The sequence below is a fragment of the Rattus norvegicus genome, chromosome 15, assembly GCF_036323735.1.
Source record: "Rattus norvegicus strain BN/NHsdMcwi chromosome 15, GRCr8, whole genome shotgun sequence".
Classification (NCBI taxonomy): Eukaryota; Metazoa; Chordata; class Mammalia; order Rodentia; family Muridae; genus Rattus; species Rattus norvegicus.
Window position 1 is genome coordinate 54,765,676 of NC_086033.1, and position 22,216 is coordinate 54,787,891.

A 22,216-nucleotide genomic window follows, 5' to 3' on the forward strand; every position below is an offset into this window, starting at 1 on the left:
TTCTTTTCTGCCTGCCTCTTTTCTGCTAGCATAATGATTTGGGATTGTGTTGCCCCTGTGTAAAAGATACTGAGATCCTCTTTCAGTGACGCATAAACCCACTGTGGTATTTTGGTGTCAGGTTCCCATTCTGTAAGGTCACATAGTGTCACCTGACTCACCACAGAGCATATACTTTCACAAAGGAAGTATGAGCTTAGTTTACCGTGACAGAGCACTATACACACTCGGCCTAAGTCACGGCAACTTACTTTATCATAGTGGCAGTGTGGTGTTTTCACCAAGCCTACACTTGAATTGTGGTAGTTTGTGGCGGTCTTTGTCTTTCTGAGGCACGATTCTTAACGCTTTCTGAGTCTGCCTGGTCCCGATCTTCCCCTTTGTCTGATTGGTTGCCTTGGAGTCTACCACAATGACTCAGCTTAACCTGATGACTTCTGTGAAGAGTCTGGCTCCATATAAGTTCACATTGTCAGTTACTAGGGTTAGATCATCACATAGACACTTTTAGGGACATAATTCAGACAGAATGAAGAAACCTAATTATTCAGTTATTAAAAGCAATGCTGATCAGTAAAGACAGTGTGAGAAGGAAGTCTAGTTGCAGTCTGGGCTGCCCACAGCAGCAACAGGCTGCATTTGCAGCCTCACTGATTAAGCAATTGAAAGCAAGGAGCCAAGGCAGAGATGATGTTTTAGCTCTGAGGACATAGGAAATGCCTGAGAGAATTAACTGACACAAAGGTTATTTGCTAACAGTGCTTGGCGAGGCTGAGCTCAGCTTCAAAACTTACCTTGGCGTGAGGTTCATTTGTAGGTTTTGTTTGGGGCCTCCTGAGAGGCAGCATATCATGGTGGGAAGTGGCCACTGGAACCACTATGCCACTGTCACAAGCCAGGGATCCAAAAGAAGCTTGGTCTCCACAAGTCCCTTTCCGTGCACTGCCCCAGTGATAGAGCTCACACTAAGTCCCCTTCTCCAGCCCCACCTCTTAGAGGTTCTGCCACCTCCTATTATTGCTACCCTGGGACCAAGCTTTGACGGACTAGCAAACAGGAAAGTATACAACTTCAAGAGGAAGTTCTCAGGTAGTCCTTTGACGCCAGTCCAGAACTACAGATAGGATCTTCCTTTCTTCTTTCAGGTGTGAACATTTTCGTTCTTCATTAGAAGACAGTGAAGACGATATTGTAGAAATGAGTGAATTTTCGTATCCTGTCTTCCGAGCTTTCCTGGAATATCTATACACAGATAACATCAGCCTACCTCCTGAGGAGGCAGTAGGTAATCAGTACAGACTTTACCAAGGAATTGGCAAATGTTGAGTAATTAGGAAGGCGGCTTCTTTGCAGGCCAGCAGACAGACACCGTGACATCTTCCGGTGATGGCGAACCTGAGCTTTTGTCTTTGTGGTCCTTGATTGGAACATACATTTGGCTTTTCTCAGACGCTGCTACTGAGCTACACCTTCGGGCCTAGAGCCCAAACTTCCCTTGTCAATACTGCATCTGAAGGCTGAGTGGATAGGTACAGTAAGAGGTCACTAGAACACCAATCGCCACCAGAGCATCACAGGCAAACATGGAGGCAAGGGCAGATGGCAAATCTTTTCTGTGAAGGGGGAGCCTGAGAAGATTTCTTCATTATTGCCCCAGAGTAGATCAAGGTCATGCCTGCTACACATCGGTCGTGGGCATTTTAGGTGGCTCAGTTAAACATTTCACAATCTGGAGTGTGTGTGTGTGTGTGTGTGTGTGTGTGTGTGTGTGTGTGTGTGTGTGTGTGTGTGTGAAGAAATCAACAAATAAGAATGTGAAGTTGAACACCAGGTCATGCACAGAGATGTGTGTGTGTGTGTGTGTGTGTGTGTGTGTGTGTGTGTGTGTGTGTGTATGTGTGTGAAGAAATCAACAAATAAGAATGTGAAGTTGAACACCAGGTCATGCACAGAGAAAATAGCCCAGCCAAGAGAATGTCACTAATTAAAGAGAAGAAAAACATTAACAAGTAACAAAGTGCTCAGGGTCAGAGCATGTCCCCACAGTAAACTCTGGGTGAGTGTTGAATAAGAGGAAACCAGTTCAGTCTTTGATTTTGGCAAAGTGAAGCCCATTTATGTGGGAGGATTCATGGTGGGGCAGCCTCAGCCTCAGGCAGTGGGAAGTGTGTAAGAGAGACTGCTCTCTAACAGCGCTCTCCAGGAGTGCTGCTGAAGAGGGGAGCAGGAAGATGTGCCTGCCTGTGAGAGGGGATTCCTTTGTGTTATTTGGTGCTGGAACTGAAGGTAGGTCTTGGGCCTGCTAAGCTTGTACACTGCGACACTGACTCCCTCCGACCACAGTCCCTCCTCTGCTTTCTTTTTAATTCTATGACAACATGTGTGCTGATGGGCGTGGCCTCAGAGAAGATCCTGCTAATTCAGGAGGGGGTAATTCAGAGAAACACAAACCTGTTTCCTTTCTAGGAAAAATTATTCAAGCCATTCTTATGTTAATTCCCAGCCTTCTTCAGCATCAGCTCAGTTGTCTTTTTAGGGTACTGGGATGCAGCATTAGCGCTTAGGGCTCAGTGGGCCTACTGGAAGCGTTCACAGGTGCTCAGAGCATACCCACAATAAGTTTTTCTTTCCATCAGGATTGCTAGATCTGGCTACATTTTACAGTGAGACTCGGCTGAAAAAGCTCTGTCAACAAACTATCAAGCAAGGGATCTGTGAGGAGAATGCTATTGCTCTGCTGTCTGCTGCTGTCAAGTACGATGCTCAGGTAAGAAAAGCGTCTTCCAGTGAGCCACTAAAAGTAATATCTAGGGAGATGAAAATGGAACATGCAAAAATAAACCAGAGTTCTAGAGAAATTATGTGACTCTAATGGCATTAAAAACATGCCTCAGGAAGGTTAGAGGAAGACACTATAAAAGGCTGGTGGACTAAATTTCCAGTGATTAAAATCTTTATACACTAAGTGTGAAATGACTCACAGGTAAAGGAGCTTGCAGTCAAGCCTTGCAGTGAGTTCAGGACCCACATATGGAAGGGGAGAACTGTCTCCCAGCTGTCTTCTGGTCCCCACACATGTGTTGTGACATGCACCATGTACAAGCACACACATATAAATCAATTCACAAGCAAGTGACACATTGAGGAAATGTTCTCATAACATACAATAAAGCAAGTTCTTCACAGTAAAAAACAATGAAAAGAAAACATGGGCAGTTTCACTGGAAAAAATGAACCACAGAACAAGTGGAAAATATAATAAATATACATGAAAGAACTGGGAGATGGCTCTCATCAAAGTGCATACACTTGCCTGGGAGATTAGACATGGTTTTCTCTTAGACATTTCCTTCTCTTTGTTTTCTTCCTGAACTTTCTACAGTGGCTGTGTATTGTTAAGATAGAGAAAGGAAAGAAATTTGTTTTAGAGCTAAATCTGTAGGAAACAGGCCATAACTCCTTAGAGTCATTTCCTCTTGGTATAAGGATATCCTCTCCATTGATTTAAAAAGAAAATAGAGAGGAGACTGGTAGAGACAGATGCCCCTTTCCTCTTTGTAAACAGTGACATGCTTATGCAGGGAATTCCAAGTCTGCGGAAGGAAACAATGCATGGAGCAGACTTTAGGACTGTCCTGTTTCATAGGGTTTGGCTGCCCCCAACACCCAGGTCAGAGCTCAATCCTCCTTCCTCTACTTTCTATTAAAAACTTTCTTTGTGTAGTTCTACGCATTGAATTTTAGAGCTTAGTACTAGCCAGGCAAGAGCTGACCTCTGAGCTACATCACTAGCTCTCTTCTATGCTTATTTTGAGGCAGATCTCACTGCTAGTCCAAGTTTAACCTTGAACACCCTGTAGCCCAGACAGGTTTCCAACTTGCTATCCTCCTGCCCTCTGGCTCCTAAGTGTCTTGAAGAATAGGCCTGAGCCACGGGGCCTAACTTGTATATATTTTTAAATACCTGAGATTTCATTTTTCATTCAATATTTAAACAAAAAACAAAAAAAAGCATGCAACTGTATCCACATGGATTAGGTTGGTGGTAGGGAATGTCCAATGAGGAGGTTATGTCCACCAGGAAGTGTAAGGGTAGCTTCACCCAAGCTGTAGGAGTGGTGAAAAGTGGTTGGACTGTAACTAGTTAAAAGGCAGAGACATTATCGTCGTTGATGTCTGGGAGGTGGGATATGGAAGGACAGTTTAAGGTTCATGTCAAGAATGTTAGGCTGGATAACTGAAAAGATCTTACTCTGAGATGAAGCATGGCAAGGAGCACCGAGTTAGACAGGGTGACTAGGAATCTGACCTCAGGGATCTATGAAACCTCCAGAGAAGACATTCAGTGTGCCAGTCTGCAGTGTAGAGAGAAGTGTCCTGAGAGCTGTAAACCATGTTATGAGACAGACAGAGGTGAAGATTCCAGTAAGGGGACACTAGCAAAGGACTCTACATTAGTACCACTGTAAAGCCATTCCATATGAGTACCTTTTTTCTTTTATTTTAATGTTGAGTGAAAAGTGAAATTTCTAATATTTAGAAATACACAATTCAGGACAGGTGTTTCAGGAGGTGATAAAAATCCTTAAGTACACTGAAGCCCTAGAGAGTAAAGCTGCAGGCTCTGATGTATGAAAGCTACATTGTTGTAGTGTAGCCTTGCAGGAAGGCCTGAGAGAATGCAAGAGGAACTGGCAACTGGGGAGCCAGAAACAGCTCTTCAAGGAAACTCTACTTAAAACTGAAGGGCCATTTGAAATAAATCAGTGCATGTTTGTATAAAAAGGAGAACATGGGGCTGGGGATTTAGCTCAGTGGTAGAGCGCTTACCTAGGAAGCACAAGGCCCTGGGTTCGGTCCCCAGCTCCGAAAAAAAGAACCAAAAAAAAAAAAAAAAAAAAAAGGACAGGTGCTAGAGCAGATCCTCAAGTAAGTGGGGCAGTGTGACCTATGGTAGAGCGAGGAGGTAGGCCTTCTACCAATCATGGGCCGTTCACTAGGATACCCAGGAGCCAGGGGAAGTGAGGGAAGGGCTTTATAGAGCCTCTTCTGAGTAAAGCACAAAGTCCCATTCATTGGCTTAGACTGAGTAAGAGGAAGTATTAGATGAAGTATGAGTCATATTCTAGAAGAACAGGGAACTGTGATGTCTGTATTTGCCTGACAGAACTAAGAGCTCTTATTAAAATATGGCTGTGTAAAACAACAGCATTTAAGTAGAAATTTAAGCATTTGAAAAATAATAAAGAGCTTTTCTTATATAGCCAGAATTCTCTGGTAGCTCAGTTCTACCCTAAATTGATTTAATCCCAGGAACTCTTTCTGAATCCCATTTTTAGAATAATTATGGGAAATTCCCAGTCCAAAAACCAAAGGAAGATAGACCTAAGTGGTAGTTTCTTAGGGATATTTTGGTTTCCCAGTAGTTAGCAATTCTGGCTCTGTCCAGCTCTCTCAGACACTGAGGAGCTCAGCTACCAGCCTCCACAGCACCAGTGCGGCTGTGGGTAGGCATTCCTCCATTGCTCTGTAGAACTCAGCCAAAGAGAAGCCACTCTGACCAGCATGCTTCCCTATACTGTGGGCTATTGAGTGGCTCTCGGGGATTTTGGCATCTCTCCAGACAGCACGTTCTTCTTGTGTAGGGATGCAACTATTCCATTTTGTCTTCAAGAGCTCATGTGGAACAGAGCTGTCCTGCTACCACTGAGACTCCAGCAGTCTGCCTGTCTGTTGTGGGATGACATGATCACATTTTCCTTGTGTGGCTGGTTTTCTTCCTCACAAGGGAAATGTTCTATGTGTTTGTTGCATGTTAGCATGGCTGTTTCTTTTCCTACATCCATCTTCAGCATTTGCTAGAGCTTACATGTATAGAGAAAAGACTGTAACAGGCAATGGACATATATAATTTCTTGGGAACTGTTGGGAGCTTTCTATTTTATAAAATAGCTTCAAAAACACAGAGACAGAACTTTAAACTCTGAATATGAACAGGTGGTACCCTTGTGCTGAGTCAGATAATACCTGGGTGTAGAACACTTCCTGAAGCCTAGTCTACTGGAGGATTTAAGCTCATCCCTCAGCACTAATTTTTATATAAACACATGTATTTATATTGATACATATGCAAGCCTATAAAAGTTATTTTGGCTCTAGAGACTGAACCCAGAGCCTCACCTGTACTAAGCACACAGTCCACTGCTTAGTTACTCCCAGTTAAGATTATCAAAGATGTATGATGAACTCCACACATCCCATCCATTGTCCTGCAGAGGAAAATGAGGATGCTAATGATCCAGGCTTCCTGGAACTGACAACTGTCTTGATCTCTCCCCTTCATCTACAAACTCTTCACAGGCAGAAGCATTTAAAAACACAGGGGAGCACAATGCTTTGAACAAGTATGGAAAAGGAAGGAAAGAATGGCTGGCAAAAGATGATGGATACCTATGCTTAGTTCCTCCTTTGGAAGAAAAGGCTAGGTGTTCGCTCTGGCTGTGCTGGATAACTTTATGTTGTTCATGCTTTCAGAGACATGGGCTAACTGCAGTTAACTGTTGCTGTAGCTGTGTCGCACTGCTAACACTCCCTCCTACTTACTGGCCATCTGATCCTTTTTCTGAGAGAGATTCTCTTGCCTTGGTGGGTTGCACTGGGAATACAAATTCATCAAGCTGTTGTTGTTGTTGTTCCTAGGACTTAGAAGAGTTCTGCTTCAGGTTTTGCATCAACCATCTGACCGTAGTCACACAAACGTCAGGCTTTGCAGAAATGGACCACGATCTTCTGAAGAACTTTATCAGCAAAGCCAGCAGAGTTGGAGCCTTTAAGAACTGATCCCAAACATGGAAAAGAATGCTTAAGCCTTCCATTTCACCCCCGCCCGCAAAGATGAATAAAGAATAATTACAAAAAAAGCCATTGACGAACAACTGCTCTGTACTTTAACGGTGTCGATGAGAACTACATCTGACCAGGCTCTTGTCTTCTGTCAAAACGCTACAGTCAGTTCTCTCTACCTACCTAACCCAGGCACTGAGTGCTGCAACTGGGACCGACTCACCACATACCAAGTGAAAGTGTACCATCAGCCCTCTGCTAGGGAGTTTCCCTCTCCCGCAGGTGTCAACTGCAAATCACTTTTTGGGTGGGTGGTTGGGGACTGTGTTCGCCTCTCTTCTCTGACCAGGGATCTGTCTGGTATGAGCTTGTACAGGTCTTATACATGCTGTCAGTCTCTGATTTCATACATGTGTGTCCTGTTCTTTCAGGGCAGGCCCCATGCTTAAGAGTAACTGGCTAACAGATTCCATAGCTCTGTGGTTTTTATGTGCTATTTTGTTTTGTTGTCATTTTGGTTGGCTGGTTTTATTTTGTTTTGTTTTGTTTTTGGAAAATTGGGAGGTTCTGGAAGAGGTTGAGGTGGAGAAAGAATATAATTAAGATACATGAAAAATAAAAAGGTATCACCTAAGAAATGAAAATTATAGTTACCATTTCTTCCTTTGAGTCACATATGGTGAACATTTTGGAAGCATTGATAGTTTGCTAATCTGGAGAAATGGTCTAATATTCAACCAGTCAATACACAGGATACAAGGAATGCTGACATGCCTACAATTTTTGCCTCTAACATAGTGCCTTATATTTAAAAGGCACTCAGTTAACCCATCTTAAGGGTACACTGAGAACAGCTAGAAGGGTAGGGAAGGAAGAAACAAAATTAGAAGTCTGTAATTGTAAACAAAATTAGAAGTCTGATAGTCACATTCTTTTAGTTTATACTTCTGAGAAATAGTAGCTAATTTAGAGTGTTATAAGCATTCATAAAATGCCTTAGCAACTACGTTGTCAAAGGCCCAAGGGCTACTTCTAATTTTCTACTTTCCATCTTAACTTCTCACAGTGGCATTGTTGACAATGAAACATTAACTTTGAATGTTACTTCTGGAATCCTATGCCCTATGTATTTACATAAAGCCCTTTGTTTTTCTTTATATTTGTGGAGGGTCTCCCTCTATAAGATTGATTATATGTTTTTCTTGTAGCTAGCTTTTATGTCACTATAAGTTTCTTAACCAGGCAGTTGTAAGTACTATATGGAAAGGAACTAATACACTTCATGGGTAGCATTGTGATGGACAAAGTGTGAGATTTTAGACCAAAACAAGCCACTGTGTAGCAAAAGAGAAACTAACTGAAGAAGATCTAGCATTGGATTCTTCTAAGTGTCTCACAATATGATATTATGTAAAGAAATCTTTTTAGAAATAGAATCGTATTCTCATGTATAATTATTTGATAATAAAGAACTTGATAGAATAAACTGCCTTCTTAAATTGTTAAATAACAAAAATCGAAGTATCAAACTTTTGTCTCATAGGTCGATAAAAATCCCGTTTATGGTCTGTACTTGTTTAAAGCAGATATTCAGGGGCTGGAGAGATGGCTCAGTGGTTAAGAGCACTGACTGCTCTTCCAGAGGTCCTGAGTTCAATTCCCAGCAACCACATGGTGGCTCACAACCATCTGGAATGAAATCTGATGCCCTCCTCTGGTGTGTCTGAAGTTAACTACAGTGTACTTATATATAATAAATAAATCTTTAAAAAAAAGCAGATATTCAGATGTCTTATAGCAAAGTTGACCCTAAGATATAAATGGTTCCTATTTTTTAAAGGCCATTCATTTTGTTGCCTTGGTGTTTAGTGGTAAAATTACTGTATTAGATCAATACAAAGATACTGAATAAAATTCTTGCAAACCGAATCCAAGAATACATCAAAAGGATCATCCATCATGACCAAGTAAGCTTCATCTCAGAGATACAGGGATGGTTCAATATATGGAAATCCATTGACATAATCTACCATGTAAACAAATTCAAAGAAAAAACCCACAAGATGATTTCATTAGATGCTGAGAAAACATTTGACAAAATTCAACACCCCTTCATGTTAAATCTTAGAAAAATCAGGAATTCAAGGCCCATACCTAAACATAGTAAAAGCAATGCAGCAAACCAGTAGCCAACATCAAACTAAATGGCAAGAAACTTGAAGCAATCCCACTAAAATCAGGGAGTAAACAAGGCTGCCCACTCTCTTCCTATGTATTCAACACAGTACTTGAAGTTCTAGCTAGAACAACTAGACAACAAAAAGAGGTCAAAGGGATACAAATTGGAAAGGAAGAAGTCAAAATATACTATTTGCAGATGATATGATGGTATACTTAAGTGATCCCAAAAGTTCCACCAGAGAACTACTAAGCCTGATAAACAACTTCAGCAAAGTGGCTGGATATAAAATTAACTCAAAGAAATCAGTAGCCTTCCTCTACTCAAAGGATAAACAGGCTGAGAAAGAAATTAGGGAAATGACACCCTTCACAATAGTCACAAATAACATAAAATACCTCAGTGTGACTAACCAAGCAAGTGAAAGATTTATATGACAAGAACTTCAAGTCTCTGAAGAAAGAAATTGAAGATCTCAGAAGATGGAAAGATCTCCCATTGCTCATGGATTGACAGGATTAATATAGTAAAAATGGCCATCTTGCTGAAAGCAATCTACAGATTCAATGCAATCCCCATCAAAATTCCAACTCAATTCTCAAAATTCATTTGGAATAACAAAATACCCAGGATAACTAAAACTATTCTCAACAATAAAAGAACTTTTGGGGAAATCACCATCCCTGACCTCAAGCTGTACTACAGAGCAATAGTGATAAAAACTATATGGTATGTACAGAGATAGACAAGTAAATCAAAGGAATAGAATTAAAGACCCAGAAATGAACCCACACACCTATGGTCACTTGATCTTTGACAAAGCAGTTAAAACCATCTAGTGGAAGAAAAACAACATTTTCAACAAATGGTGCAAGTTCAACAAACAGGCAGTCAGCATGTAGAAGAATGCAAATCGATCCATTCTTATCGCCCTGTTCAAAGCTCAAGTCCAAGTAGATCAAGGACCTCCACATAAAACCAGATACACTCAAACAAATAGAAAGTGGGGAAAAGCCTTTAACACATGGGCACTGGAAAAAATTTCCTGAACAGAACTCCAATGGTTTATGCTCTAAGATTAACGATTGACAAATGGGACCTTATAAAATTGCAAAGCTCAGGAAAAGACTTTTACCAATCCTACATCTGATAGAGGACTAATATTCAAAATATACAAAGAACTCAAGAAGTCAAACTCAAAAGAACCAAATAATCCTATTAAAAAATAGGGTACAGAGCTAAACAGAATTCTCAACTGAGAAAACTTGAATGGCCAAGAAGCACCTAAAGAAATGTTCAAAATCCTTAGTCATCAGGGAAATACAACTCTGATACATCAAATATAATCAAAAGGACTCTGAGATTCCACCTCACACCAGTCAGAATGGCTAAGAGAAAAAACTCAGGTGACAGTAGATACTGGCGAGGATCTGAGGAGAAAGAGGAACACTCCTCCATTGCTGGTGGGATTCCAATCTGGTACAGCCACTCTGGAAATCAGTCTGGAGGTTCCTCAGAGAAGTGAATATAGTACTACCTGTGGACCCAGCTATACCACTCCTGGGTATATACCCAAAAGATGCTCTAACATGTCTAACACATGGTCCATTATGTCATAGTAGCCATATTTATAATAGTCAGACACTGGAAACAACCCAGATGTCCCTCAACAGAGGAATGGATACAGAAAATGTGGTACATCTACACAATGGAGTACTACTCAGCAATCAAACAATGACTTCATGAAATTCTTAGGCAAATGGATGGATCTAGAAAATATCATCCTGAATGAGGTAACCCAGTCACAAAAGAACACACATGGTCTATATTCACTGTTAAGTGGATATTAGACAAAGAGCTTCAAATACCCAGGATATAACTCACAGACCACATGAGGGTCAAGAGGAAGAAAGAAAAAAATTAGATGTTTTAGTCCTACATAGAAGGGGGAAACAAAATAATCAAGGGAAGTAGAGGGTGCCAGGGACTTTGGAGGAAGAAAGGAAGGGGAGAGGGAAAGAGAGGAGCAGAATCAGGTATGGGAGGAGATAGAGGAGAAGTACAGAGGTCAGGAAATTGAACAGAGGTGTGTAGCAATGTGGAATGGGGAAGTGGGGGTAGCATCCAGAAAGTCTCAGATGCCAGCAAAGCCAGAGCCTCCCAGGACCTGACATGGATGACACTAGCTGAAATATCCCATAGGGGATATATCCACAGAGGAGGGAGAACCTATGGAGCCCATACCCAGAGGTTAGGCATGGTCCCCTGGGTTGAGGGATGGGGCGACCCACACATTTCTAAAATTTTAACCCAAAATTGTTCCTGTCTAAAGGAAATATAGGACAAAGTGTAGAGCAGAGACTGAAAGAAAGACCATTCAGAGACTGTCCCACCTGAGGATACATCCCGCATGCAGACACCAAACCCAGACACTATTACAAATGCTTGCTGACAGGAGCCTGATATAGCTGTTTCCTGAGAGGCTCTGCCAGATCCTGACCAATACAGATGCGGATGTTCCAAGTCAACCATTGGACTGATCACAGGGACCCTAATGGAGGAGCTAGGGGAAGGATTGAAGGAGCTGAAGGGACCTTATCTGGCATCAACAGGAGGGGAGATTCTTAGTCTGTGAAGGCTTGATGCCCCAATGTAGAAGAATGCTAGGGCGGTGAGATGGGAGTGGGTGGGTGGGTGGGTGAGCACCCTCATAGAAGCAGGGTAAGGGCATAGGAGGTTTACAGAGGGTTAACAGGGAAAGGGGATAGCATTTGAAATGTAAATAAATAAAATATCCAATAAAAAAATGAAAACAGGAATTATAAGCTTCATTTTGCCAGATACATTTGTAAGCTTTTCAATAGTGACACAAATATGAATATTTCATAATTACATATTTTCTTTTATCACCATTTTATTATAGAGCTCTTAATAGAATTACCAGACTCTATTTGCTTGTAAAGTGGGTTACAAATAGCAGCAATTACTTGCTGATAAAGACCTCTAAGAGGCTTTTCATAATTCAGCACCATGATAATCTGAGGGGCTCTGGGCACCTGGGACTCCCCACAGAGTTCTCCCCTGGCTAGGTGTGTGGGTTCAGGAGAAGGGGAGAGAACTCAGGCAAGGACGGGGAACAACTTTTGCTGCCTCTGCTGCAGGTTCTGCCACTGTTGCTTCAGTTGCTCAGTCAGGGCTGAGCCAATAGGAGACTGATTAGTGGGCAAGGAGTGCAGGGGCGGTTCTGGCAGTGATTTCAGGAGAGCAGATCTCTTCCCCAAGCAGCGGTGTTACAGCTCTTATGACAGAAGCTCTCAGATGATGGAATAATTCCTGCACCCCTTTAATCCTGAACACGATTCTTAAATACAGTTTTTGGATGGTTCTGTGTGTGACAGCAGGTTCTTTCTATTGGTTTGGCCTGAGAGCTTGGGAAGGCCTCATCAACGTATTTGGGGGTGTGGTCCTGCTTCTACACAGATCTGTCTTGAGCCTCTGCGACCTGCGGTCACATCCTCACCTGTGGAGGAGGGGCTTGGGGCATTGCCCTATGTGACTAGTCTTTCTCAAATCTCTCTACAGGAGTCTGTGGGGGCTGCAGCTAGTGAGGCCTTGATCTTCTAGGAGACTGGGAATGCATCTGCTGCCCCTTTTAGGGTCTCTGGGGATTCAACCTTTCTGGATCAGAATTGGTACCTTTCACAGCCCGCCACCCCACAATCATCTACAAAGCAATAAATACAAAAACGTTTGTTTTAAAAAAAAAGTATGTCTTCCCACACCAAGATTTGGATTAAAGGTATACAGTTCCACCTCAAGACCCAAATTAAAGGCCTGTGTCCTTCAGTCTTAAGATCCAGGTCCTCCTACCTTAAAGGTCTGGACTAGAATTCACCTACTTCAAACCAAACAGAAAAACTTGCACTCCATTTCTGGACTGTAGTTCATTCCAGATAGTCAAATCGACAACTCAATATACTCATCACAGTTACCATTGCTGTGCTACCTTGACCAAAACCAACTTGGGAAGGAAAGGTTTATTTCAGCTTAACTCTCAGGACAGAATCTGAAGTAGAGGCTATGGAGGAGTGCTGCCTGCTCTTTGTTTCCAAGGCTTTCAGAGCTTGCCTTCTTATACAGCTCACTACCTGCCCTTGGGTGGTACCACATACATGATTAAGAAAATGTCTGACAGATTAACCTATAGGCCAATCTTAGGTATTTTCTGTTTCAAGTCCCTCTTCTGAAGTAACTCAAACTTGTGTCAGGTTGATATAAAAACTATTATAGCTAATTGTTTTAAAGCCATAAAATATTTACAGTTCTAACTTTCCCTAAGAACTGAGATGGCATACTTTCATCTATCCCTACTTCACAGTATGGATTGCCCTGGTACATTAGGCATCTCCTCCAGAGGGGTACACTTGTTCCAGTTGATGAAGACCCTCACCCAATCCTGAGGGCCAGTTTGTAAGTTTCCCTCTTGGTACTGTACCTTCTGTGGGTTTGGACAAACACACTGGCTCATTTCCACTGTTCCAGTACCACATGGGATAGCTGTAGTCTACCTACTCATTCTCCTCCCTCCTCAATCCTTGGCAACCACTGCTCTTTTTGAAACTTACATGTAGAAATGATTTTCTGCATAGTTCTATGTGCAACACATATGTGCCTATTACTTGCAGAAGGCATAAGATAGGGCTGGAGTCCCTGGAACTAGGAGTTCTGGATGGTTGTGAACCATATGGGTACAAGGAATTGAACACAGGTCTCCCATAAGAGCAACAAGTCCTCTTGGCTGAACCTCCCCATCCCCTCACTGTTCTTTTTCTGTCTTAAGTTTTACCTTTTCCAAAACATCACTGAAATCTCGGCATTTAGATTCTTCACACTATCTTCTTTTATGTAGTGATAGAAGTTAAAGATTGTTTCATTCTCTTTCCATGGCTCTTTTCCAGAGCTTTTTTCAGTGCTGAGTAATAGTCCTATATTCTCTGGACATACAAGTTTATCCATTCACCTGTTTAAAGGTATCTTGATTCCTTTCAGGGTCTGGCAATTGTGAGGAAGTGGTCAAACAACTGTACAGGCTTTGTGTAGACATAGTTTCAGTTCCTTTTAGTAAATAAATCACAAGGCATGTGATTGTGTGATCTCAGGGCAAGGTTGTATTTAGTTTCATAAAACACTACTGAGAAGTCTTCCCTCTAGCAATGAAGGAGAGTTCTGTTGTTACCAGCCTTTGGTAGTGTTGTCAGTTCAAATTCTGACCATTCTAGCCAGTGTATAGAGCTGCCGTTGACTTCCTGTGCACCCCCTGGATTATCTATGACATAGACTGTCACTGTGTGCTCTTATTTGACATCTGCTGCTTCTTTGGTGATCCATTTGGACAGGTCTTCAGCTTATTTTTAAATTAACTTGTCATTTTGTTGAACTTTAAGAATTCTTTGTATATTTTAGGCAACAGTCCTTTCTCAGATGTATCTTTTACAATCATTTTCCCCTAGTTTGCCACTCTATCTCCTCTCCACCACTTTAAAAATTGTATTTTTTATATCTTTGTAACGCAAGCTGGCTTCCCATACATACCCTTCTGCCTCAGCTGTGATGACAAGCATTTGTACCACAGTCAGTTTTGTGTGATCCTGTGTGATTTTATGTTTTTGTATCCCTATCTAGTGGAGGACTCACAGACATCTCTTGCTCTGAAGCTCAGTCTATGTCTGAAGCCAACAAGCTCTCACTAACTCACGACTGTACATGAGCCTCCTGTTATTCATTTTCATGTTTGGTTAGATTTGATGTTTCTTCACAAAGTAATCTTCAAATGTGGGAAGGTCCTGCAGCCACCAGCTCTTGGGTAAGACCTACTGTCTCATCTCAGTCTTTCTTGTGCTCTACTGTATGAGTTGCTTTTAAGTTTTCAGTGTTTCCTTTTTCCTGTTTCTGGCAGAGTCTCACAAAGCATACAACTTTATATACAAATTCATTTCATAAAAAAGAAGGTAAAAGGGAACAGAATATATATTAATATATTACATACCATGTGTATGCATAAAACACATTTCCATAAATCCGAGGGTCATCAGAAAGGATAAGATGTGGAAAGAAAGCTTGTATACTGAAAACACTTAACTCAGAGACCGTATCACACCAGTAAGGCTCTTAACAACTAGTTTATTGTAAAATAGACAAACTATTATAGAAAATAGGAACATAGCAATCTGAATGTATAGTTTTAACCAGTACAAAAACAAAAGCAGGGTCTGCAGTTTTAAGAAATCTTAATAGAGGATCTCTGAAAATTCCTATGATTCTGTCACTAATTCTAACTTGAACTTACTAGCAAAAGACCTAGAAGTATGGTCAGCCCTTGACCTAAACCTAACTAACCTGTGTGATGGCCATGCAAAACTCAATGAAGAAATGGGGGGAGCTGTCTACGGCCTTTGTCATCGAGATAACTATCAACCTAGTAAAACTGAAACTAAATTGAGGACAAAGTAGAAATTTGTTTTCTAACAAGACCAGATTTCTTTTCAAAAAGTATGGAGTTTAGAAAAAATGATTTTCTTAAATGCTAGCTGACGCTACCTTAAATACCGCCTATTTTAAATTATAGCATCTCTAAATAAGTTAATCCCACAAGATAATGTAAACACCTTTAGGTGGGGGGGGGGTGAAGGGAGTGCCTCTTCTTTCAATGCAGCTGTTTTAGTCTGAAGCTTCGGCACAGCTGGATTAGAAATGCTGTGGCTTTGAAGAAGCCAGTGTTATTAGACCAGATTGGCTTAAAAAAATAGATACCTGCCAGTTCAAAAGACCCTGGAAGACATGTACCATTCCAGAGGGAACACATCAGCCCTGGATGCAGAAGAGCAGAGTGAACTGTTGAGATGTGGTTAGACACTTGTATGAGGGAAAACCGAAGGCTCCTATAGTTAACGGTCTGCTTACAGAACATAGTTAAACCGAAGGCTCCTATAGTTAACGGTCTGCTTACAGAACATAGTTAATTTGTATCTTGATTCCTCAGGACCCAGAGACATTAGAAAGTGCACTTGGGTTGTACTGTACTAGGGTCCTCTGAAGTACAGTTGTGGCCAGACTTGATTTTCAAGTACTACATGGGTACTTAAAGATTCAGTGATCTGAAAGATTAAAAGAAAAAACAAACCTGGAGTATTATCAATAGTCTTCAGTTTAAAGTATGAGTTGGATGAATAAAAGAATTGGTTCTTAGAGGGTCTGAGGTATGAAATCTGTGTCAGTAGTAAGACAGTATCATATGTTTATACTTTTTTTGCTTCTATTTCAAAGGTAAAATGTGTGAAACAAACATATGGCACATTAGATTCTAGTATTAAAACAAGTCCAATGTGTACAAATTAGTACTTTTCCCCAGTTTGTAACAATCTGTTTCAGTAGAGGATTCAAGATAATTTGGTTGAATGTGGACAATCAATCAACTTGCATTTGGAAGACAAGACACATTTTCTAAGGATATTCACGTTAAATTAAAAAATACATATAAATTAATAAAACCAAGAGCAAACATCACACATGTGCCACAAGGAAAGGCAAAGTAGTCAGCCAGATGTAAGGGAGTTGCTAGGACTCCCTCCAGAGGCAGCCTCACTTCTGAGGGCAGCAGGCTCCTGTTGGAAATGCCAACAATCTGCTTTCATATTTTAAATGGCATGATCTGCACAAGATTCTCAATCCTGTGTACTGTCAATTCTATACCATTGATTACAACATTGAAGTGGCTTACAAATCACCCACATAAATATTCAGCTTGTACCTGCACATTTTATATCTATAACATGAGCAGAACCTGGGAACTATAGTCACATCCATGAGACACGAGTCAGGTGTCCCGAGGGTCTACAGTGTTAGGGTCCTGAGATCATCACTTTTCCTCCTTGTTTGAGATTTCCATGCTATCATTCAGTTTCTGCTTTTGCATTCGTGTTCGAGTAGAAGCTGGAAAAGCAACAAGGAATATTAAGAGTGCTGAAGGTGCAGGGTAAGTGAGCCAGGGGCTACCTACCATGTCTGCCGTGCTTAGGTTTTTAGTCTGCACATGGGGTCTTGTGAGGTGGGGTGGGGGGCACATAAAAGATAAAACAGAAATGTAATAATTCATATAGCATATTTAATTTTGGTTCAAACAACACACTTAAGGGAAAGGGGCTTTAAAAAGTAGTCAGAGTACAGTTTTGCTGTGTGCTTTTCTATGGTAGCTGCCATGCATGTCCAGTGCCTGCCCGTAAGTCCTCATCATCCTCAGTGGCACTGCCCCTCACCGCTCCTAAATATTTCTACCTTTTCTAAGTCCCTTTCTTTGCCTATTACTGGATCTTTCAGCAGCTACACTTACTATCACAGCTATGTACCTAAAACAACCAGAACACTTAGCAAATACTGCCTCCTTCCATCTACTTAATTTTTTATAGTTTCATAATAGCTTAGGGTGAAATTTAATTTGTCATAATATTCTAAAACTAACACTCATTTTATTGATTTATTGTCTATAGAGACTGTCTGTTGCAGGGCTGAGAAGTTAACTCAAGACCTTGTGCATACTGGGTAGCAAACTCTCTGTCACTCAGTGACAACTCCTCACCCCAACATTCTAGACTGCTGTCACACTGACAGACCTGATCCTAATTTCCAAAGTAATGAAAATCTCTGTTTGAAACTGTCTAAAAGCCTGGACATTAAGGAAGTTTAACAAGCCCCTGATGGTCTGTAGGTGCTCCATGGGTGGCCCTAAAGTAGTCTGCATACCACCACTCAGTGGACTCAGTGACTATGGAAAAGGAAGAGGAGATAAAGCTGGGAGTGCAATTTAGGGGGAGGAGCCTGGGAGCCTGGGAAGGTGGGCAGTGAGGGGAGGACATCATCAAATCATATTGTATACATGAATGAAATGTCAAAAAATAGTATTTTAAAGTACAGATCAACATCAATTTAAGACTATTCAAAGTGTGCTGACCTGCACTTTGTAGAACACACACAGCCTACCAATGTGTGAGGTAAATTGTATACTCCTGTGTGAACTACTTTTTAAATGCGTAAATAACTCTGCCTCTTGAAGGAATAATGTGTGGATTCTTTCAGAGTAAAAAGGCTTTCTTCAGTGAAATCAACTCCTTCTTCCCTGTTTGCAAAGTGAGAGAGTGAGAACTTACTCATTTCTGCCAGTTTCTGTTGGAATTTGGACTCCGCTGGGAGATGTTTACTGCAGAGTAGGGGAAAAAGAAACAAATTTCAAAAGCATGCATGCAACTTCCTTGTAACTCTGTTGTTTTCAATGACATTTTATGCTATTTCAAAAGCTTCTAAGTGATCTAAAAAATATGTCACAAATTTATGATCTTATACATTTTTAGTGGTTCTTATAAAGCACAATTCAGTATTTTTCAAGAGTAAAAATTTTTTAATTTAATATTAAAACTAACAAATGTGTATCAATAGCTGTGTAAGTCCATGTTTAGACTTCTAATATCTAAGTCATCGTGAATTTCATGGACAGCAGATTTGCATGGTACTTTCCACTGTGCCACTTTACACGTAGTATGTTGTTTTCTCTTGTGTTTTCCAGACGAGGTCTCACTATGTAGCTCTGGCTGCCTTTGACCTCCTAGAGATTGCCTTCCTCTGCCTCCCAAGTGTTGGGATTAAAGGCATGGGTCACCTTGGCCCATATCTATTCTCTCTAGTTGCTCTCACAAAGTGGAAAACTGGCAGGAGAAGGCCTGAGGGGACTCAGGAGGATGCTGACACCAGCTCTGTGCCCTGCTCAGCTACCTGGAGCCAGCATCTCAATGGTTCCTACCTCCCGTCTGCTTCATCGGATCCTTCGATGTCAAAGCGCAGCTTCTTCAGGGGTTTGGGGGGATTGCCGCCTTCAGCACTTCTTTTGAGCACTCTGTCACTGTTACACACCATCTGGTTTATTTTCTGGAACTTCTCGGATGTCTATAAATTACAGAGTTCTTATTTTAAATCATTAAATAACAACATTTTGAAGTTAGCAGCTGCAAATTTTATTTTGAGATACACCAAAAGTTAGGCAGAAGTAATCTCTTCATTTTAATTCTCTGCCTTACTGGACTAAGTGACAGATTTTAGGACAATTAGCACAGCGATGCCAATTCTGCCTTCATTAGACACCCATTCCTCCCCTCTTTCCCAAGCGGCTTTGACTGTGTCATCCCCATGCTGTCAAGCACAGGCTAAGCTTATGGCCATGAAACCAGGGCTTCCTCACAGGAGCAGTAAAGGTGGGTCAGATTTCTAGAACTGAAATTAAGAAAACAAATACAAAAACCTTTTTAAAAGAAGTTTTGATGTGGAGGATTACATAGCAAGAAGGAAGGCCACAAGGAACTATGATTTCCTTCCTGAGTAGTGTGTTGGTGCATCAGATGTTGATAGATTACAAACCATCACCAACAATGGCATTTGTTGAAAAGTTGCAAATTTATAAGGGTTTTTAACTTGAATATTCAAAGACGTCACAATTTTAATCCAGGCAATATTACTAGACATGTGACTTTGGTAAGACACACCAGACCTGGCACATCACCTGATCTTACTCAGTAGATAAGTATGTGGAAACAGTCTGTCTCTTAGCTTCCATTTCAAGACTGTCTCAGGCACGTATATTATATGTTACTTGAGCCAACAAATGAAGTCAGACTTTCTTTTTTTTAAGTTTTATTTATTTTATGTATATGAGTACACTGTAGCTGAATCAGACACACCAGAAGAGGGCATCTAATCTCATTACAGATGGTTGGGAGCCACCATGTGGTTGCTGGGATTTGAACTCAGGACATCTGGGAGAATAGTCAGTGCTCTTAACCGCTGAGCCATCTCTACATCCCGAAGTCAGACTTTCAGATAGAAGTTAAATATGATCTGATTGGTACATCAGATAGGATCAGCTTCATTTAATGAAGATATATTTAGAGTACATATGCAACATGACAGAAGCTAAGTCCCATGGCCTTATTAATATGTGGATGAATAGATACTTTCTCCATTGTTTTACTGGCTGTAGAAAGCAAAAACTTGGATGGCCTGTTACACATCTGCCTTGCTTGAGGTGGTGTTCCTGCATGAATCCACAGCTCCTTTGTGAAGCCCAGCAGCTATAGTCTGGTCTTGAATCAGATGTCACAGCACTGAGTATTTATAAAATGAACTTTTACATTTCATTTTGCATACAACTACTAGAGCAGTGGTTTTCAACCTGTAGGTCAAGATCCCTTTGGCACACCTTTATCTCCAAAATTATTTATTACAATTTATAACAGTATCAAAATTACAATATTATATGGCAATAAAAATACTGTTATTGTTGGGGTCACCACACTAGGAGGAACTGTAGTAAAGGTCACGGTGTTAAGAGGGTTCAGAAGCACTAGAGTGTGCTTTCATGTGTGCACACGGACGTTCTTTCTTTCTCCTCTTTTCCTGTTTCCCTTTTCTTTCTCTCTTTTGTTTTCCCCTAAAACAATATTTATTATATATCACTCATGCTGGCCTACAAACCACCATGTAGCCCAGGCTTGTCACAAACTCTATTTTAATTTTTTTCTCTTTTTGAAACTAGATGTTCATACAATATATTTTGATCACAGTTTCCCCTCCCCAACTTCTGAGATTCCCTCCATTTTCTCTCCCACTGAATTTATACCCTTTTTGTCTCTTGTGAGAAAACAAATAGGCATCTAAAGAATAATAAAAATGAAATAAAATAAATATGACAATACAAATAAACAGAAGTAAAAGAGTCAAAGAAAAAGCATGAGTTACACATATAGATACAGGGACACAGGTCTGTACACATAAGACTCCCCTAAACACACAAACCCAAAAGCTGTAATTTATATACAAAGAAAAAAGCCCTATGAGACAAAAATGAACTTCTAGATGCCATTGAGTCTGTTTTGTGTGAATTATCTACTTCTGGGCACGGGGCCTGCCCTCATGCTTAGTTCGCATCCTTTGAGAGGCGCCATTAGAGGGAACTGATCTTTCATTCAAGTAGTCATAAATTCTTGATCCTCCTGCCACAGTCTCCTGAGATTATAGATATTGTACAGAGCCATATTGGATTTGGGCCTAGCTGCTTTTTGACTGCATGGTTCAAAGTGACTAGGTGACTCTGGGCTGTTTGGCCACAGATATTCACCCCTAAGATGACTGCCTTAAGTCTTAAGATTGTTGAATGAAAGCCTCTCCCATGAATTTACGGCACAGGAAGATAACATTCAAGGGATGCCTCAGCTCCCTTAGCAGATACCTGTTCCCTCCTGAATCAACACCTGGTGTCTCCACCGCCTGACCTCATCAGACACCTGACCTCATCGTCTACCGCCAGACCTCTTTGCCTCCAGCAATCACTACCTGTATCCGCACCTCCCCCTCCTCTGTGTTTCACAAAGGACACTCCCCCTACCTGAAAGCCTTAAAAGCTGTAACGTTCACCCCAATAAACGAGACCTTGACAACAGAATCTTGCTTGGTCTCCTTCTTCTCTCACCCCCCATTTAGGCCCAAGGGTAGCGCCCCTTCGGGACCCTGAATAACTGAGTCCCCGCTGGCGGGGACAAGATATAAACCATTGTGCTTGTGAAACCAATTATTTAAAAACAAAATTGTACTTATTATTGTAATATATGTGTGTGTGATGTGTGTGAACGTAAGCATGCGTACCATGGTGCATGCACATGCCACCATCAGAGGACAAACTGTAGGAGTCAGTTTTCTCTTGCCACCTTTCATGTAGGTTCTTGGGATCAAACTCAGGCCACTGGGCTTATGCAGCAAGCGCCTTTACTCTCTGCACCATCACACTGTCTCAGTTCCTTATTTATCAGAGAGAGATTAGCACGAGAGGAAGCAGAGGGAGTGGGAAGTGGGGTGAGTAAGCACATGAATAGTGTGGGAGTGCAGTGGCGTGTGTGGAAGGAGGCCAGTGCTGCAGCCATGCTGCTGAGGCCATGTTGCTTCATTCCAAAGTACCCCATTTCAAACCATACATGTCAAACCATAAGTTACTGGTTTTCAAAACCTTTGTAAACATTTATATGAGATTATATACATACATGTGGTATCATACAAAGATATGTGCCCTTTGTCTTCTGTTCCTGCTCCTAAAACCCTTGGAAC

General features: G+C 41.2%; 2 protein-coding genes across 20 annotated transcripts in view; one reads left to right on the forward strand and one right to left on the reverse strand.

The window, feature by feature from the left end:
- Rcbtb2 (RCC1 and BTB domain containing protein 2) overlaps positions 1 to 8,329 on the forward strand; it is a 44,638-nt gene extending 36,309 nt beyond the window's left edge. For 17 of the 18 annotated variants that reach the window (XM_063274145.1, XM_039093171.2, XM_063274146.1 and 14 more), the window contains 3 exons: positions 1,146 to 1,285; positions 2,637 to 2,767; positions 6,700 to 8,329. In XM_063274145.1, the coding sequence (XP_063130215.1) occupies positions 1,146 to 1,285; positions 2,637 to 2,767; positions 6,700 to 6,840 (412 nt within the window). In that variant the 3' untranslated portion in view covers positions 6,841 to 8,329. The remainder of the gene's footprint in view (positions 1 to 1,145; positions 1,286 to 2,636; positions 2,768 to 6,699) is intronic. The other variant, NM_199084.1, reaches the window with a different exon arrangement.
- A 6,853-nt stretch (positions 8,330 to 15,182) lies between these two features.
- Positions 15,183 to 22,216, reverse strand: part of Rb1 (RB transcriptional corepressor 1) — a 131,132-nt gene continuing 124,098 nt past the window's right edge. For both annotated transcript variants that reach the window (NM_017045.2, XM_063273967.1), the window contains 3 exons: positions 18,870 to 19,012; positions 18,223 to 18,272; positions 15,183 to 17,011 (listed from right to left, as the gene is read on the reverse strand). In NM_017045.2, the coding sequence (NP_058741.2) occupies positions 16,938 to 17,011; positions 18,223 to 18,272; positions 18,870 to 19,012 (267 nt within the window). In that variant the 3' untranslated portion in view covers positions 15,183 to 16,937. The remainder of the gene's footprint in view (positions 17,012 to 18,222; positions 18,273 to 18,869; positions 19,013 to 22,216) is intronic.